This window comes from Homarus americanus, unplaced genomic scaffold (genome assembly GCF_018991925.1).
Source record: "Homarus americanus isolate GMGI-L3 unplaced genomic scaffold, GMGI_Hamer_2.0 scaffold38395, whole genome shotgun sequence".
Classification (NCBI taxonomy): domain Eukaryota; kingdom Metazoa; phylum Arthropoda; class Malacostraca; order Decapoda; family Nephropidae; genus Homarus; species Homarus americanus.
This window is the reverse complement of record NW_024731696.1, coordinates 77,224-93,373: the sequence shown is the minus strand read 5'-3', so window position 1 is coordinate 93,373 and position 16,150 is coordinate 77,224. Positions and strand designations below refer to the sequence as shown.

The 16,150-nt window shown below is 41.5% G+C and overlaps 1 protein-coding gene across 1 annotated transcript in view; it reads right to left on the bottom strand.

The window, feature by feature from the left end:
- Window positions 1–8,521: 8,521 nt before the first annotated feature.
- Window positions 8,522–16,150, bottom strand: part of LOC121867814 — a 57,872-nt gene continuing 50,243 nt past the window's right edge. The window contains exons 3-6 of the mRNA XM_042367935.1: window positions 14,458–15,079; window positions 13,647–13,729; window positions 10,955–11,128; window positions 8,522–10,751 (exon numbers count right to left, since the gene is read on the bottom strand). Coding sequence (XP_042223869.1) covers window positions 10,458–10,751; window positions 10,955–11,128; window positions 13,647–13,729; window positions 14,458–15,079 — 1,173 coding nt within the window. The 3' untranslated portion in view covers window positions 8,522–10,457. The remainder of the gene's footprint in view (window positions 10,752–10,954; window positions 11,129–13,646; window positions 13,730–14,457; window positions 15,080–16,150) is intronic.

The following is a 16,150-nucleotide window of genomic DNA, read 5'->3' as shown; positions in this document are numbered from 1 at the left end:
AACATAAGATAGGGTTTCTCCATCGGGCCCCGCCTCTGACGTCACCAAGGGGGCGGGAACCTGGAAGCGAGTATATAATGACTTTCAGGCGACAGAACTACTTGTTCAAGCGGCGGCGGCAGATGGTGGTGGTGGGGCGGTGGGGATGGGGCAGCTGGTGGTGGTGATGGGGATGGGGGCAGCTGGTGGTGGTGATGGGGACGGGGCAGCTGGTGGTGGGGCGGGGGACGGGGACAGCTGGTGTTGGTGGGGGCGGTGGGAGGCGTGTGGGGGGAAGAGGCTCAGAGTGCAGCACTCCAGCTTATGCTTTACTATTGTAGAAGTCCTCAGTCATCTTACTAGATGATGTGCACGTTGACAGCTGATGATGATGATGATTATGATAATGATGGTGAGGGGAATACGTGACCTATTTGTCCTGTCTTGATTAAATTCTCCCAAAATAAAAAAAAAAAATACTAACTTAATTCACGCAGCTCAAATACGCAAACCTGAAATATTAACCAAAACCTCAAAATAGAAATATATTCTAAATAATACCAAGAGTTGTGATAGGGTGTGATATAATCGATAAATATTGATCATAAACTTTGTATGACGTATTATAGACGAATACATAGATGAATAAATGGTATATGTGCATTTCAAGTATATATTTACTTTATGTGTAAAAAGAAAAAATCAATGGAAAGTGGTGTACAGAATTGGAAATTAATGTGTGTGTGTGTGTGTGTGTGTGTGTGTGTGTGTGTGTGTGTGTGTGTGTGTGTGTGTGTGTGTGTTTTGTGTGTGTGTGTGTGTGTGTGTGTGTGTGTGTGTCCTAGTGCGCATGTACGTGGCTGGCGTGAGAGGGAGAAGCTATACTTCAGGAAAAACATATTAAAACATATTTACACGTGTCTTATATAATATTCATGGGTTTGTAATTACATATAGACTAAAAAAATCTTTTATTATTTCGTTGTATATCAGCCATGCGTTGTTGTTGTTGTTGTTGTTGTTGTTGTTGTTGTTGTTGCTGTTGTTGTTGTTGTTGTTGTTGTTGTTGTTGTTGTTGTTGTTGTTGTTGTTGCTGTTGCTGTTGTTGTTGTTGTTGTTGTTGTTGTTGTTGTTGTTGTTGTTGTTGTTGTTGTTGTTGTTGTTGTTGTTGTTGTTGTTGTTGTTGTTATAATCTATTAACAAGCCTCAACAAATAAAGGAGCACAAACACAAGGCCATTTTCTATACAACAGCTGTTAATGATTTCTCTTATTATTAACAGTACCTCAATTACCTGGGGCTCTTATACACCTGTGGGTCGTTCTTACTTCAATTATGTAATAAAAGTCAACATTCCACTACGTCTTAATTTTATTTTTATTCATTATTGTGTCATTTTTATTATGCGTATTTTATTCACAAAGGAAATAATAATAATAATAATAATAATAATAATAATAATAATAATAATAATAATAATAATAATAATAATAATAATAATAATAATAATAATAATAATAATAATAATAATAATAATAATAATAATAATAATAATACTAAGATGAAGGAGAAGAAGAAGAAGAAGAAGAAGAAGAAGAATTATTAATTGTTCTTATTCTTGTTGTTTGTCATTTGTTTTGTTCTTCGGTAAGTTGTTTGGGTTTGAAATATAACCATAGTTGATTATTTTGCTTTCCGTATCAAGTAACTGGTAATCAAACCAAGGTTTAGTTCTTTCACCCAAAACTTTGATATATAAAAATAATAATAAAAAAAACCCAACAATAAGAAACTACAAAAAAATACATATAGTTATTGGCTGTATTTCTCGCTTATACTTACCTCGTTTCTGTATCAAACTGCTGGATGTTATTCTCGAGTGAGGGATGTATTTGTTATCCTATCCTCCTTCCTCCTTCCTCCTTCCCCCTTCCCCTTCCCCTTCCTTCCTCCCTACCCCTCTCCCTTTGTTCTGGTAGAGAGTGGTGAGGTGGGTTTTTTTACGCTGTAGGTTTGAACTTTTTATGTATTTGAAGTGTCTGTATTTTAACTGTATCTAGGTTGGGTGAGGTGAGGTTACTGTATTTGTGTTTGTTTTTGTAATTGTTTCTGTATTTGTGTCTGTACCTGTATTTGTACCTGTACTTGTATCTGTACCTGTACTTGTATCTGGACCTGTACTTGTATCTGGACCTGTACTTGTATCTGTACCTGTACTTGTATCTGTACCTGTACTTGTATCTGTACCTGTACTTGTGTCTGTACCTGTACTTGTGTCTGTACCTGTACTTGTATCTGTACCTGTACTTGTGTCTGTACCTGTACTTGTGTCTGTACCTGTACTTGTATCTGTACCTGTACTTGTATCTGTACCTGTATAATAAACTCACCTGTATTACTCTTTATTAATTATAACCTTTAAATATTAAATTCTTATTCTTTAAACTTTATAAATAATTATTCCATCCATTTTCAATTTCTTCACCTCCTTAGTCCTTTATTTTATTACAAATTTATTCTTTACTATAAATCTTCTCTTATCATAACACAATATTGATTTTGTTCTCAGGATTCCATTAATTATCGTCTATTTTATATATTTTTGAATCGTTTTTATTTGTTTTGGTTTCTTTTCTTTTTTATTCGTTTCTCTGTCAGGATAATAAAAAGGAAATTGATTTTTTATTAATTTTGGCTTGGATAATAAAACCATATGTTGTTGAATGTCATTTTTATTATATTATGGGCAGAGTAAGAGCTTGTTTATCCCGGGTGAGAGAGAGAGAGAGAGAGAGAGAGAGAGAGAGAGAGAGAGAGAGAGAGAGAGAGAGAGAGAGAATTGGTGCAAATAACCCTTTCAGTTAAAATACACAAAACGAGAGAGACAGAGAAACAGACAGACAGAAAGACAGAAATACGACAGACCAACACAGACAGACAGACAGACAGACAGGCAGACAGGCAGACAGAAACAAGAGTTCTGACAGCCGCCGTTTCAACACTACCCACTCACTCATTCTCTCACACATACATACATACATACATAAAATTCTTATATAAATACCAGTAATAATGAAGTCTAAATGACCTCTGATTGGGTCATTATATCCACTACTAATCACCTAACGATCCTCATAACAGTAGGAGGTCATTTCGTGCAAAGGCCATGTAATAACAATCAATTATATCATGCATACGTTTTAAAGGGAGAGAGAGAGAGAGAGAGAGAGAGAGAGAGAGAGAGAGAGAGAGAGAGAGAGAGAGAGAGAGAGAGAGAGAGAGAGATAATGCGTAATCCAACCTAAAAACTACAATACTATTCAGCTAATCACACCTCGTGGTAGACAACACACCTGTAGCAAAACGACCACACACCTGTACCAAGACGACCACACACCTGTAACAAGACGACCACACACCTGTACCCAAGACGACCACACACCTGTAACCAAGACTACCACACACCTGTAACCATGACGACCACACACCTGTAACCAAGACGACAACACACTCGTAACAAGACAACAACACACCTGTACCCAAAACGGCCACACACCTGTACCAAGACGACAACACACCTATAACAAGACGACACACACCTGTAACAAGACGACCACACACCTGTAACAAGACGACCACACACCTGTAACCAAGACAACCACACACCTGTAACAAGACGACACACACATGTAACAAGACGACCACACCTGTAACAAGACGACCACACACCCTGTAACAAGACGACCACACACCTGTAAACAAGACAACCACACACTGTAACCAAGACAAGCACACACCTGTACCACACTTATACCAAAGCAACCAGTAACTCTATAGCCACCACACCTGTACAAAAACACAACCACACACCTGAATGAAACGACCCACACCTGTTCATCACCTTCTATGGAGATTAATTATATATATAGCGCAGTAATAAAGATTGAAAACCAGTAATTAAAACATGTATCAGAAACACTCTTAACATTATCTTAAGGTGATCTAAGATATCCTATACCATTCTTAGGGTTATCGTGGGGGGTTACCTGGATGCAGAGGTTATCGGGGGAGGGGGGTCACCTGCCCACTTTTGATTATATGCCTACGAGTACGATATCCTGTCTAGTCATAGGTAGTGAAACGCGGGTTGCGATATCCGTAGAGTTTGTACATTCTATATATATATATATTTTTTTAACACTATTCAAAAACAAAGACAAAATTTATTGGTAGTACTGATTTAGTTGTAGTTTTTATTCTTTTGGGGATAATTTATTTTAAATTTATAATTATTAAAGAAGCCTAAATGTAATCGAGGTTTGAAAATATTGAAGCCCAAATGTAATCGAGGTTTGAAAGTAATTGAAGTCAAAATTAAATCGATGTTGAAGGTATTAAAGCCAAATTAAATCGATCTTAAAGGTAATTGAAGCCTAAATTTAATTGATGTTGAAGGTAATTGAAGCTCAAAATTAATCAATCTTGAAAGTAATTAGCCTAAATGTAATCGACGCTTGAAGGTAATTGAAGCCAAAGTTTAATCGAGGCTTGAAGGTAACTGAAGCCTCGGATCTTTCTAGCCTCTTAACCACGACGTCTACATGATCGGAGCCATTGTTGAGAGAAGCCTAAACAAACGATAGGATCCAGTAGTCTCATCTATATCCAATGTTTACCTATGTGTGTGTGTGTGTGTGTGTGTGTGTGTGTGTGTGTGTGTGTGTGTGTGTGTGTGTGTGTGTGTGTGTGTGTTTATATGTGTGTATGTGTGTGTGTGTGTGTGTCTGTGTGTGTGTGTGTGTGTCTGTGTGTGTGTGTGTGTGTGTGTGTGTGTGTGTGTGTGTGTGTGTGTGATTTTGTTCCCAGGATTCCATTAATTATCGTCTATTTTATATATTTTTGAATCGTTTTTATTTGTTTTGGTTTATTTTCTTTTTTATTCGTTTCTCTGTCAGGATAATAAAAAGGAAATTGATTTTTTATTAATTTTGGCTTGGATAATAAAACCATATGTTGTTGAAGGTCATTTTTATTATATTATGGGCAGAGTAAGAGCTTGTTTATCCCAGGTACGAGAGAGAGAGAGAGAGAGAGAGAGAGAGAGAGAGAGAGAGAGAGAGAGAGATAATGTGTTGTTTTAATGTTTGAAGAGATAAAAGAGAGAGAGAGAAAGAATATGTTGTGATTGGGATGTTTTGTAAGGGAGAGAGAGAGAGAGAGAGAGAGAGAGAGAGAGAGAGAGAGAGGAGAGAGAGAGAGAGAGAGAGAGAGAGAGAGAGAGAGATAATGCGTAATCCAACTCTAAAAAACTACAATACTTTGACTAGCTAATCACACCTCGTGGTAGACAACACACCTGTAGCAAAACGACCACACACCTGTACCAAGACGACCACACACCTGTAACAAGACGACCACACACCTGTACCCAAGACGACCACACACCTGTAACCAAGACTACCACACACCTGTAACCATGACGACCACACACCTGTAACCAAGACGACAACACACTCGTAACAAGACAACAACACACCTGTACCAAAACGGCCACACACCTGTACCAAGACGACAACACACCTATAACAAGACGACACACACCTGTAACAAGACGACCACACACCTGTAACAAGACGACCACACACCTGTAACCAAGACAACCACACACCTGTAACAAGACGACACACACATGTAACAAGACGACCACACACCTGTAACAAGACGACCACACACCTGTAACTAAGACGACCACACACCTGTAAACAAGACAACCACACACTGTAACCAAGACAAGCACACACCTGTACCACACTTATACCAAAGCAACCAGTACCTCTATAGCCACCACACCTGTACAAAAAACACAACCACACACCTGTTAATGAAACGACCCACACCTGTTCATCACCTTTCTATGGAGATTAATTATATATATAGCGCAGTAATAAAGATTGAAAAACCAGGTAATTAAAACATGTATCAGAAACACTCTTAACATTATCTTAAGGTGATCTAAGATATCCTATACCCATAGAAAGATTATCATAGTAGAGGTTACCTGGATGCAGGGTTATCGGGGAGAAGTCACCTGCCCACTTTTGATTATATGCCTACGAGTACGATATCCTGTCTAGTCATAGGTAGTGAAACGCGGGTTGCGATATCCGTAGAGTTTTTTGTACATTCTATATATATATATATTTTTTTTTTAACACTTATTCAAAACAAAGACAAAATTTATTGGTAGTACTGATTTTAGTTGTAGTTTTTTATTCTTTGGGGATAATTTATTTTAAATTTATAATTATTAAAGAAGCCTAAATGTAATCGAGGTTTGAAAATAATTGAAGCCCAAATGTAATCGAGGTTTGAAAGTAATTGAAGTCAAAATTAAATCGATGTTGAAGGTAATTAAAGCCTAAATTAAATCGATCTTAAAGGTAATTGAAGCCTAAATTTAATTGATGTTGAAGGTAATTGAAGCCAAAATTAATCAATCTTGAAAGTAATTGAAGCCTAAATGTAATCGACGCTTGAAAGTAATTGAAGCCTAAAGTTTAATCGAGGCTTGAAGGTAATTGAAGCCTCGAATCTTTCTAGCCTCTTAACCACGACGTCTACATGGGATCGGAGCCATTGTTGAGAGAAGCCTAAACAAACGATAGGATCCAGTAGTCTCATCTATATCCAATGTTTACCTAGTGTGTGTGTGTGTGTGTGTGTGTGTGTGTGTGTGTGTGTGTGTGTGTGTGTGTGTGTGTGTGTGTGTGTGTGTGTGTGTGTGTGTGTGTTTATGTGTGTGTGTGTGTGTGTGTGTGTGTGTGTGTGTGTGTGTGTGTGTGTGTGTCGCCTTTAAAAGTTTTCCTCTGAACGTTTCCAATGATGAAAGAAAATTACGAACTGTAAAAAAAAAAAGTTTGAAATAATAAACTTGTTCTGGATTCTGAAATATTTAATAGTGATTTGTTTTTGTTTTTTTGTTTTGTTTATTTTTTTGTTATGAAGATGAAGGAATTGATTTTGAGTTCCGTGTGAATCGTGGTATTATTTTTTGATTATTTTTTTGTTTGGTTGCAGGTTAAGTGAGTGAGACAGTTTCATGCCTTCTAACGTACTGCTTATTGCTATGGGTACACCACACACATCCCAGGTATTAAATATTATGGTCAAGAAATCGATTCAATATTCATTATTCGACTCAGAACTCAAGATTCGATTCGACATATATTTGTACACGCTGCAGCCAAGTGTCAGTCGCTTCAGTGTAAAATATTCGACTCAATATGTTTATGTATACGATGCAAACCCGATTCGACTCAAAATTAAGAATTCGACACCGACTAAGACTTAATCCTCCAAGCAAAAGTCGACACATTATTGAAAATTCGACTCTGAGCGTATCACATACTTTCAGGCAAGGCTCAATACCACACACACACACACCTACACACACACACACACACACACACACACACACACACACACACACACACCTCTCTACTACTACTATTAATGATCGTATAACAAGTCAATCGTTGGGGAGGAAATACAAGGCAATAAAGGATCCCTCTATATATATTAATGTATTATATTATGTACGACTTATGTTTGTAGTGTGACCTTTAACGACATTAAAAGGTTATCCACGGTTAATACTGGTTAATGAGAGAGAGAGAGAGAGAGAGAGAGAGAGAGAGAGAGAGGATTGGTCAAGTTTTAAGTTAAGGGTCAGACTTCTGTATCTAGGGCAGTGTCATTGTGGAGGTGTGGGTTAATGGGTTAGGTGTGGGTTAGTGTGGGTTAGTGTGGGTTAATGGGTTTAGTATTGGTTAGTGTGGGTTATTGGGTTGAGTGTGGGTTAGTGTGGGTTAATGGGTTTAGTGTGGGTTAGTGTGGGTTAATGGGATGAGTGTGGGTTAGTGTGGGTTAATGGGTTAAGTGTGGGTTTGTGTGGGTTAATGGGTTGAATGTGGGTTAATGTTGGTTAATAATTTGAAGCCTGATCATTAACGTCAAGGGCTGGCAATATTTAAAGACCTGACTCTTAATGATGATAGCTGGCGATATTTAAAGACCTGACCCTTAATGATGATAGCTGGCGATATTTAAAGACCTGACTCTTAATGATGATAGCTGGCGATATTTAAAGACCTGATGACCGCCAATATTGATAGCTGGCGATATTTAAAAGACCCTGGCTCTTAATGATGATAGCTGGCGATATTTAAGAACTTGACCCTTAATGATGATATGGCGATATTTGAAACCTGACCCTTAATGATGATAACTGGCGATATTTAAAGACCTGACTCTTAATGATGATAGCTGGCGATATTTAAAAGACCTGACCGCTAATGATGATAGCTGGCGATATTTACAGACCTGACCCTTAATGATGATAGCTGGCGATATTTAAAGAATGACCCTTATGATGATAGCTGGCGATATTTAAAGACCTGACTCTTAATGATGATGGCTGGCGATATTTAAAGACCTGACCATATGATGATAACTGGCGATATTTAAAGACCTGATATGATGATAGCTGGCGATATTTAAAGACCTGACTCTTAATGATGATAGCTGGCGATATTTAAAGACCTGACCCTTAATGATGATAGCTGGCGATATTTAAAGACCTGACCCTTAATGATGATAGCTGGCGATATTTAAAGACCTGACTCTTAATGATGATAGCTGGCGATATTTAAAGACCTGACTCTTAATGATGATAGCTGGCGATATTTAAGGACCTGACTCTCATTATTGAAATCTGATTAGTATTTGCATCTCGCCTCTAATCACCTTAACGTTAATAATCTTTAATGACCGAATAGAGTGTATTAGCTTTATGGGTATTATTTCAGAGTTGAATGGTGGCACGATACTATGTATGCCTGTGTGTGTAGTGCCCACTTTCCAACGCCTAAAGTGCACCCTCCTTTACCATACGCGGGCATGTTATTCGAAAATGAAAACAAAGTACAATATATAATAATAATAATAATAATAATAATAATGATAATAATAATAATAATAATAATGCTAATAATACTGTTGGTTTCTATAGCGTGTACACAAGGAATCTGAAGTAATTTGCATATTTCCTTGTTTATTAATGAGGCACAACAGCTCACGACTCACACACACTCTACAGGGGACTCAAAACATTCCCGCTAGATTTGGTCATCACTCCTCAGGATCGACTTATTCGCCTTACACAATGAGGTGAAGGTTCAGTTTAGCTCCGCCATTGTATTTCTTGATCTGTTTTGATAGCTTTATTGATATGTTTGTTTTAATGTATATAATGGAAAGCCTGATGAGGGAGTGAGGAGGTAATAAGGTTGGAGACCATTTGTGATTTTAGGTACATGAGGTAACAACTAATGAGGGATCGTTAGGTTACGTCTGGTTGGTTCAGGTGGTTTGGGTCTTCGTTTGATCCCCATTTCCTCACAGGTTAGTTTTCTATGTATTAAAACAAAGATATCAGTGAGGATAATATGAAACAAGGGGCAGGAAATAAAGTAACAGAGCTAAAGTGAACATTTACCCAGGCTGCTTCACGACTAAACACGTGTTTTGCTACTTGCTACACTCACATGGCTTGTTGACGACACATAACCTCAGGCTACTGGCCACACACCTACTGTAATCGCTCTAAAAAACACTTATTTTTATATTTTTTGGGCATGAGCAACAGCGACGCAATGACTGTGTCGAACTATCGCAGCCGGGGCAAATATTTTGAAAGCCTCCTGCTCCAACCCGTAAGGTCACACTCCGTCCATCGACGTCGCACTCCATCTGATGACGCTAGCTTCTGTAGTTCTCCATCAGACATCGTTTAACGCCACTGTACTCCGGCAGATAAATTTGTCCCTATCTATCTTCTATCCGGATAATATAATGTTCTGCCTGACGATGTTATAATCCGCCCCACAGGGTATTGTGGTACCGGAGTCCGTGGGATGACAGCTCGTGAGACAGTGCGACCTGAGGGGAGTGTGAACACGGGGGGACAGGCAGGTGGGTCGCCCAGCACTGGCGTACACCCAGCGGGCTGTGGGTCAGTTCCCAGCGACATAAAAGTCTTACTAAACCAAAAGTGAAAGCTCTGTTGCATGTGAAGAAAGTCAGGTGAGGGAGCGAGCTTGTCCTCGCTGCCACAACCAGAAGTACTGTATAAAGGAGCGAAGTTTCCAGTTAATTAAAGTGCCTTTGTTTGATATCGATAATGGCTACATGCTGAGACTCAGTTGTTAAAACATGAGACATCTACGCACTGTCTGGTAGTAGTGTACCACTCACTCACTCAACTACTTGTTCTAAGCAGTTCAAGGTGCAGTACTTCCTAAATATTATCCACACGAGGAAAAAAACACATCATGTCACATCACGACTGTCTATTTTTTCCTCTTTTTTAAACGACACGAAGCTTCTGTGATCACCACCATCCACCCACCGCCAACCATCTAAACGTGATTGTGGTAGGCGTGGTGGTTGTGGTGGTGATGATGGGGCGCCTCTCTGGTGGGGGAAGTAGCTGTCGGGGGAACGTGGTAAGACACCTGTCGTCCTGGGGGAGGAGGGATCAGGTTCACGGATGGAGGAGCTAGGTTGTTTTGGTTGACGGGGACGGTGTAGGAAATGGGTGGGGGGATGAACTCCTGTTGGGACGTCGGGGAGTCCGGGGAGCTCCTCACGATCACCAGACTCGACCTACGACGCGTCTGGCCCGTCTTCTCTAGTCGCTCATCGTGTAGTAGCTGCTGGAGGAGGGAGGTGGTGAGTCGTTAGTGTTGAAGAAGCAACATGCAGATAACGAGGAAAAATAAAAGCTGATATTAACATACATGATGATAAGTTAACAAATACACACACACACACACACGCACACACACACAGACACACACACACACACACACACACACACACACACCCCTTCCTCCATCTACCTCCCCCTCCTCACCTTCTCGTAGTAGGAGTCGACGACGATAACGCAGTAGGTGGTGACGAGGCAGACAACGTAACTAGAGATGTCGGAGAAGCTGGTGTAGACCCCGTCCGTCATGGCCACTATGAGCATGAAGAGGTCATAGCCCACGGTGTAGAAGAACCAGATGGAGAGCTGCCACGACACACACTAGGGGAGGCAGAGAGAGAGTGGGTGTTGGTTAGTTGGTGGTTGGTTGAGGGTAGGTTGTGGTGGTTGGGGGTGGTTAAGGGGGTGGGGGTTGGATATGATGGTGGTTGGTTTGGTTAAGTTAGTAATTGGGTGATGGTGGTGGTTGGTTAAATGATGCTGGTTTGTTGTGGTTGCTTGAAGGAGTGGTTGATAGGTGAGGCAGACAGACAGACAGACAGACAGACAGAGAAACACAGCCTTCATCTCTGATTAACACGCACACGCACACACACACACTCACACACACACACACACACACACACACACACACACAACAAGACTTCTAATGAAACACTACAATACACAGAGTAAAATTTCTGAACTATTGTGGTGCCATGAATACAATAGAACAGTGGGACATATATCCCTCACCTCTGAGCACACCACTGGGAAAAAAATAGGTACATTATTTGTCCAAGGTTAAAGTATTTGAGGATTTTTTGTTTTTGTTATTCCTGGTATCTGTTAAATATGCTACTGATGACGTCATTAGGTGTAATACAGAGAGTGGAGAAGAAAGAGGAGGAGAAGAGGGAGAGGAGAAGAGGGAAGGGGTGGAGGAAAGAGAGGAAAAGGGGAAGAATTGGAGGAAGAAGGAAGGGGAAGGGGGTGGAGGAAAAGAGAGAGGAAAGAAGGGGGGTGGAGGAAGAAGGAGAGGAAGGAAGGGCAGAGGAAAGAGGAGAAAGGAAGGGGTGGAGAAGAGAGGAAGGAAGAATTGGAAGGAAAAGAGAGAGGGAAGGGGTGGAGGAAAGAAGAGAAGGAAAGGAAGGGTGGAGAAGAAAGGGGAAGAATTGGAGAAGGGAAGGGGTGGAGGGAAAGAGTGAAGAAGGGGAAGAGGGTGGAGGAAAAGGAGAGGGAAGGGGGGAAGAGTTGGAGAGGCAGAGGAAGGAGGGGTGGGAGGAGAGAAATGCAACGAAGAAGAAATTAAAGAAGAAGAAAAAGAAACAGACGAAAAATATATCTTTTTTATGTAATAACTATGTCAAGTTCAGCAGTATATAGTGACGTCATAAACCCTGGCACTGTTTTGACGTGTGTGGCACCTGGGTGAGTGTGAGGCATTATGGGTGATGTGTGTGTGTGTGGGGGGGAAGGGGGTGTTTTAGGTAAATAACGTGTACAGTAATATTCTAAATGGCTTTTGGAGGAACATGCAAAAATAAACAACGCCATCACTACCACACGCACACCACGTCCCTACTGCGTGCGCGTGCGTGTGTGTGTGTGTGTGTGTGTGTGTGTGTGTGTGTGTGTGTGTGGTTATGTACACCTGCAGAAATGTGTTCGTGTGTGTATATATCTACTCATATATACATATACACACACATAAGCCACACACACACACACACACACACAGGTGCAGTATTACAGGTGTGCGTGTGGCCGAGAAGGGGGGTGAGGTGGGAAAGGGAGAGGAAGAAGGCAGGGGAGGGAGGAGGGGAAAGAAGGGAGAGGAATGATGGGGGAGAAAGGGGGAGGGAGAGGAGGGGGAGTGTAGTCTCTTTAATGCAGAGATTATGACCTCAGTAATTCTGGGGGGAGGGAGGAGGATGGGGAGGGAGGAGGGATGGGGAGAGGGAAGAAGGATGGGGAGAGGGAGGGGAGGGATGGGGAGAGGAGGAGGATGGGGAGAGGAGGAGGATGGGGAGAGGAGGACGAGGGAAGAAAAGTAGGATGAGTAGGTGGGAATCGGAGGTGTCGTAGGGGGGGGGGAAAGGAGGAGGGAAGGAGGAGGAATTAGGAGAGCAAAATAAAGGAGGAAGTATAGAAAGAAGAAGAAGAAGAAGAAGAAGAAATAAACAAAAGTCAAAGGGGAGACTAAAATGAAATAAAAATACATCTAAAATGGAAGAGGCGGTGATAATTGATAACTAAATAGGATAAAAGAAGGAAGAAGAGAGATAAGAAACAAGATATCTAGGTAGTTAGTGAGTCTTTATTGCAGGACACACCGAAACCCTCGCAGCCAATCACGTTCATCTTTAAAGCTATGACGTCATTATTAAGCTGAGGGCGGTGCAATAGGTAGCATGAGAATGGCTTTAAATCAACCTGTGAACGTTTCTGCTTTCCTTTTGATAACATGTGTAAGTAATATATCACTAGAAATGACCACAGGATGTAGTTATGTTGATTTGAAAACATAATCTCTCAAAAGGTGTCGCCCCGCCTCCATTATGACCGAGGATGACGTCATAAACCAGTTGAGAGCTGTGATTGGTTGGGGGGATACCTTCCTGTGTCTTGTGATTGGTTCGTTGGGATAATGGGCGGTCGGGGAGGTTGTAACATGAAGGAACGTGTTCTTTGCAGAGGGCGTGGTACCTACATGGGAGGGCGTGGTAATCACATGGTAGGGCGTGGTAATCACATGGGAGGGCGTGGTACTCACTTAGGAGGGCATGGTACTCACTTAGGAGGGCATGGTACTCACTTAGGAGGGCATGGTACTCAAACAGGTACTCTTGGTACTCACCCAGAGGACAGCCACTATCAGTAGGCCTCCAACGAGGGAGTAAAATGCTGAGACGAATACCAACGCCCACAACACGCCCTGACCTGTAGACCAAATGGAACACTGTAGCAATGGTTTAGTGGTTCAGTAGTAGTAGTAGTAGTAGTAATATCAGTGATGTGATCGTAGTATAAGTACACGTAGTAGTAATAGTGATGTTAGTAGTAGTAGTAGTAGTAGTGGTAGTGGTGGTGGTGGTGGTGGTGGTGGTGGTGGTGGTGGTTGTGGTGGTGGTGGTGGTGGTGGTGGTGGTGGTGGTGGTGGTGGTGGTGGTGGTTCTTTTAATAACACGAGCGTTTATAACAACAAAGAAAAGAATCTAACAGATATTCTCAAATAGTTTCGTTCAACAACCAGTAGACATCAATAGTTATGTTGGGGAGCCATCAAATAATCAACAAACATTGTAATTTTCCAAGATATATGAGACAGGGCTGAACTCGGGTTGCCCCATGGTACATCAGAGGGCTGTATTGATTGTCGATATATGAAACAACAACAACAACAACAACAACAACACTACTACTGCTACTACTACTACTACTACTACTACTACTACTACTAATAATAATAATAATAATAGCAGAGTGTGAGTGAGGGTTATTTTATGTATATTTTCTGTTATGATTTAGTCTAATATATTATACATTTTTACATTTTCAGACAGTGTATAATAGTGGAGGATATATTTATTTATTGAATTATACTTGATGTTATTACTTATTTGTAGTTTATGTTGTTGTTTGTGTTTGTTTCAGAAGGCTGGTCTCACCTGGAGCAGCGCACGTAATTCTGGGCTTCTTTTTCGACACCTTGGCTGCTGCTGCTGCTGTTGACGTGGTGGAGTTCACCGCGATCGTCACTTTTGATAGGGAAGACGTGAACAGGCTGGCGTTCTTACTCTCTGCTGCAGGAGACGACGACGACGATAACAGGACTAGGGGCTCCCCGTCCTCCCCGATAAGTGAGGAGATTTCTAGAGTCGACGATAGAGACGACGAGGAAGGTGATATGGACGACAAGACGACCTCTTCATCGTCCTCCTCTCTTAGTTCCATCGTCAGCCGAGACGTCGTCGCTGTGAGGCCGCTGCTGGTGTTAACCATGTTGGTTAATACCGTAGTGTGCGCCAGGTCGTCCTCCTCCTCCTCCTCCTCCTCCTCTTCCCCCTCCTGGTCGTCCTCGTCATAGTCGTCGGTGTCGTTGTCCAGGGAGGGCTTCACGGCCACGGGGAGGAAGCCTATGGGGCAGGTGGCGGAGGTGAAGGAGTAGGAAGAGGAAGAGGAATCCGAGCTGTAATTGGCTGGGGGGGAGGCGCTGAGGGTGGACTGGAAGGAGTGATATGTCTCCAGCAGCACCCACGAGAAGATCAGCGTCTGCACGAGGCTCACCACCTACAGGAGAGAGACACAAGGGGGGGAGGGGGGGATTAAGCCAGGCGCCGGACACCAAATAGAAGATAACACGACAGTCGACAATCATCTTATTACAGAGGGAAATAAACCTCCCGGAAACACAAGATTCACCAAACACCAAAGATATAGCAGGTAAGAACACAGGATTAGTCAGTCATTTATAATAGACATGATTAGCCAGTCTTATATATTAGACGTCAGGGATTAGCCAGTCTTATATATTAGACGTCAGGGATTAGCCAGTCTTATATATTAGACGTCAGGGATTAGCCAGTATTTGTATCATAACACACATAAGGACAGGTGACTCATGAGATTAGCCAATCTCTATTATAGACTGGAAAAGAATACAAGACTCTTCAATCTCCACTACACTACACTACACTACACTACACTACACTACACTACACTACACTACACTACACTACACTACACTACAGCTACAACTACACTACAGCAGAAGGTAAAGTTATGACTACAGGTATTTTTCTGGATAATTTTCGCGAAACAGAAAAAATGCATATCCGAAAAAATCCCCAAGAAAAACGAATTTGAATTAACTTAAATAACCAAACATCAGATAGTCCGTGGTCTCCGTAGTATACATGCTCTACCTGTGTGTGCACATGTATACATAGGTGACTACATGACCCTCTGTACTTGGTTATGTACTTGACAATATACTTTCCCTTCCCCCTTTTTTCCCTACCGTCTCCCTCCTTCCTTCCTTCCTTTCTTCCTTCCTTCCTTCCTTCCTTCCTTCCTTCCTTCCTTCCTTCCTTCCTTCCTTCCTTCCTTCCTTCCTTCCTTCCCTCCTCCCTCCCTCCCTCCGCTACAGAACAATCCTCTCTGATAAAGCTAAGCCCTACACAGGTCTGTCACCCCTTTTATCACCTCCCCTCCCTACCAACCTCTCTTTGTTGTCTCCTTTCCACCTACCCATGTCCTTACCTACCTACCTACCTATGCTTATCTACTTACCTACCAACCTACCTACTTACCAATCTACACATACATACATACATACATACATACATACATACATACATA